This window comes from Gossypium arboreum, chromosome 6 (assembly GCF_025698485.1).
Source record: "Gossypium arboreum isolate Shixiya-1 chromosome 6, ASM2569848v2, whole genome shotgun sequence".
Lineage (NCBI taxonomy): Eukaryota > Viridiplantae > Streptophyta > Magnoliopsida > Malvales > Malvaceae > Gossypium > Gossypium arboreum.
In genome coordinates, this window is record NC_069075.1 from 141,173,829 (window position 1) to 141,177,926 (window position 4,098).

Genomic DNA, 4,098 nt, shown 5'->3' on the forward strand with positions numbered 1-4,098 from the left:
GGCCATACCAATCAAGCTAAAACTAATCGACAAAACATATCAATTTTTTAAAACTGCTTACAAAACAAAAATCATATATTGCAAATTTACCAAATACAAAATCGTATATATTATACAATAAGATAGTTCGCATGGATGAACTCTTTGAATAACAACTGGATAGGGTATTTAAATGTAACGTGATGAAAATCAAAATTCCTTTTAAGTTAAAAAGAAAGGGTAAATTGTTAAAATAGTCACTTTTATTTCCTTTAAGTTATATTATGTTTAAAATATTACGTTTTAATCATGTTAACGTGCTATAACATTTTAGTCATTAAGCCGTTAATTGTTGTTAATGATGTAACAGTAAGCTGACTGGCACGTTAAATTATCATTTCAAACAAAAAAAATGTTAAACTATACAATTGATTCCTATATTTTTTCGTTTTGAATACTTTTTTTATGTTCTTTAACTTTCCATTTTTTCTTTATTTTCTATTCTATTCTGCTTTTCCCTCTATTTTCCTCCCTTCTCCATTTCTTTTAACGTAAAAGAAAAAAATAAATTGTTTAAAACGAAAAAAATAGGGACCAATTGTATAATTTAATCTAAAATTTGTATTTGAAATGATAATTTAACATGACACATCAGTTTACCATTACACTGTTAGCAGTAATTAACAGTCAGTGACTAAGATATAACATTTCAAATATAAGTGGCTAAAATGTAACTTGGGAAAAATAAAAGTGACTATTTTAACAGTTTACCCTAAAAGAAATTAATAAAAAAGCAAAATATATAGTTGGCTGACTATTGAAGTTTGCCGTTAAATAAAAAATAAAAAGTATAGAGATTAAATTTAAAATTTTATGAAAATATAGGGACTAACAGCGCATTTTAAGGAAATCAGAAAGATAAGATTGGAGCGCATTTAAGCTCCTATTATTCTCTAATTTAATGGAATTTAATTAAAAATTATGATTTCAGAATTTTCATTTTCTAGAACTCTGACTTCGAAGACTTATTATGAAGCAATAGATCAACAGAATTAATAAAAGCCAAATGAAATTTGACATTGACAATTCCAAGAAGAGCAAAATTGAATTGAAGAAGATGATGAAGAGAGCTTAAGAACATGTTAATGGTAAATCTCTCCTTTTGCATTTCTCTACGGTTTTGCCCAGGATAATTTCCTGTGGCTGTTTTTTTTTTTTTCAATTTTAGGTTTAGTTAGTTGCCGTGGATGGGACAGTCAGTTTCGTCGGCGAAACTCACGACTCGTCGGGATTGTTATCATAGTCAACGGTCTTACTCCAAATCAACGGTTCTGATCTCTCCGATGAAAACCGAGGAAGCTGAAGTGATTGATGAATTATCCGATTTCATATCGGATCTACCGGACGAGTGTTTAGCTTGTGTTTTTCAGTGTCTTACTCCGGCTGATAGGAAACGGTGTTCCCTTGTTTGCCGGCGGTGGTTGAGGATTGAAGGTCAGAGTCGTCACCGGCTTTCTCTCAACGCTCAATCAGATCTACATCCTTTGATTCCTTCAATCTTCTCTCGTTTCGATGCTGTCACGAAATTGGCTTTGAAATGTGATCGTAGATCTGTCGGCATAGGTGACGAAGCACTTGCTTCGATCTCGGAACGTTGCCCGAATTTGACTCGTCTTAAGCTCCGAGCTTGCCGTGACTTAACTGATGCAGGTATGTTGGCTTTCGCTAAAAACTGTAGAGGTCTAAAGAAGCTTTCGTGTGGATCTTGTACTTTTGGAGCTAAAGGCATGAACGCCGTGCTCGACAACTGTCCGGCTCTTGAGGAGCTTTCTGTGAAACGACTTCGTGGCATCATCGACGGAGCTGCAGCTGAGCCGATAGGACCAGGGCTGGCGGCGGCATCGTTGAAAACGATTTGCTTAAAGGAGCTTTATAACGGACAATGTTTTGGTCCGCTTATTATTGGTGCAAGGAATCTGAGATCTTTGAAACTTTTTAGATGCTCTGGTGATTGGGATAAGCTTTTCCCTCTTATAATGGATCAGGTCACGAGTGTTATAGAGATCCATATGGAGAGGATTCAGGTCAGCGATGTCGGTCTTGAGGCTATATCGAACAGTTTAAACCTAGAAATTCTTCACCTTGTTAAGACTCCGGAGTGTACAAATGCCGGACTAGGAGCTGTTGCAGAGAAATGCAAATTGTTAAGGAAGCTTCATATTGATGGATGGAAAGCAAATCGAATAGGTGACCATGGATTAATCGCTGTTGCGAAATCTTGTTCTAATTTACAAGAATTAGTTCTTATTGGTGTTAATCCGACAAAACTGAGTTTGGAAATGTTAGCTTCGAATTGTCAGAATTTGGAACGGTTAGCTCTATGTGGCAGTGATACAGTTGGTGATGCCGAGATTTGTTGTATTGCTTTGAAATGTATAGCTTTAAAGAAGCTTTGTATTAAGAGTTGCCCCATATCAGATCATGGAATGGAAGCCCTTGCTATTGGTTGCCCTAATTTGGTTAAAGTGAAGGTGAAGAAATGTAGAGGAGTAACTCCGGAAGGGGCTGATTGGTTAAGAGCAAATAGAGGTTCACTCTCGGTTAATTTGGATATGGGGGAACATTTAGATGTGACTGCCAATGATGGTGTAGTACAAGATAATGGAGATGGAATTCCTCCTGTTGTGGCTGGTCAAATTGGAGCTCCAGGCATTGCTTCAAGCAGCACCGCTCGTTCAACATCCTTTAAGCTTTCAGGGCTTTTGGGTGGGAGGAGTTTCATGGCTTGCACTTTGAGGAGGTTGGCAAGTAGTAACGGCAGTTCCCGGAGTTAACTTGGATGGACGACATGAAGTTGCAATGAAAATAGTGGGAAAAAACACTCTGGGTCTTGAACTGGTTACATTATATTGTATTGTAGTATCTGATTCTGTTTCTGTGTATTTTTTTAAAATACGTTGTGCTGTTGATGGCCTTTAGAATTGAATCTTCATCTTCGTAAGTGATAGGTTCTCTTTTATTTTCCTATATTTCTGTTATTTAGCAAGCTCGCACAAATCTTTTTTCTCCGTATATGATCAATTATCGATACATTAGTTGGATTTGTGCAGTATATTGCTTCCTGTTCTTTTTATGCATACTGAATAGGATACATTTGCTCATTAGGTAGGATGTTTGTTCGTATTGGAACCACTCGACTGCAGTTTTCTGCATCAAATAGTTAAATATGAAATGAATCCAGATATATCTATGACATGTTGAATCATTCAAACATGATAACTGCTATTAGTTTTTTTTGTGGGGCATTTTTTCAGGGTTTATGTTTGTGAATTCTTTCTATCTGATTGTAATTGGTTAGAAACTGCATTAGTATCATTCGTTGAGCTGTCTGTGAATCTTTGAATAGTTAACTCATCCATCTTTTTCCTAGAACTTCTTTTATCAATTCTATAAGCATGTAATATATTTATATTTTGTTTCTATTGATCGGGACACGTACTTGGTTTCTGAAATTGTTGACAGTTTCTGGTTTTAGCTGTGCTTGTATAAATCTAGCTTGGACATATTGCAATTATCTTGATTTTTGTCTGGGTTATATTGTATCTCTGTCTTCTCACCTACAGGAAAAATTACACATCAAAAGCAAAGCAAAGCATGCCAATCGTAACTTCAAAATTGAAGTTCCAATTTAACCAGGTGGAGAGGTCTTCAACTCCTTACGTGGTGCTTGTTTTAGTTGTTTTGTTGCCGTTTCCACCACTGAATCCGAGGTACGTTTAACTAGTTATCCATTTGTATATTATAGCTAAATCAGAATGTCAGTTTAGCATTTTGCCCCATAACTTGTTTGCTTCATGACGATATTTTTAGTATTTGCTGTAACATTATCCTTCAGGCTGCAACAGGGTATAAGGGAATAATAACTAATATATCAGTGGCAAATTTGTTATATATCTTTGTTTGTATATAAATGTCTGCGTGCATGTGGGGCTCTCATACTAGAATCAAATTGCATTTTGCCCGCTGTACGGTCAAATTAGCTATTGTATATTACATCAAAGTGTAAATTGATTCTTTTTTTTTTTTTTTTAAAAATTCATCTATTCCTAACTAGACAGT

General features: G+C 35.5%; 1 protein-coding gene across 1 annotated transcript; it reads left to right on the plus strand.

Annotated features, from left to right (window-relative positions):
- Window positions 1-909: 909 nt before the first annotated feature.
- LOC108486435 (putative F-box/LRR-repeat protein 8) lies at window positions 910-3,080 on the plus strand. The gene has a single exon (XM_017790489.2). It carries the CDS (start codon window positions 1,227-1,229, stop codon window positions 2,811-2,813), a length of 1,587 nt encoding a protein of 528 aa, XP_017645978.1. The 5' UTR covers window positions 910-1,226; the 3' UTR covers window positions 2,814-3,080.
- Window positions 3,081-4,098: the final 1,018 nt, after the last annotated feature.

Bases quoted from the DNA above. Each gene is read 5' to 3' on its own strand.
- LOC108486435 (XM_017790489.2), top strand. From the start codon at position 1,227: ATGGGACAGTCAGTTTCGTCGGCGAAACTCACGACTCGTCGGGATTGT.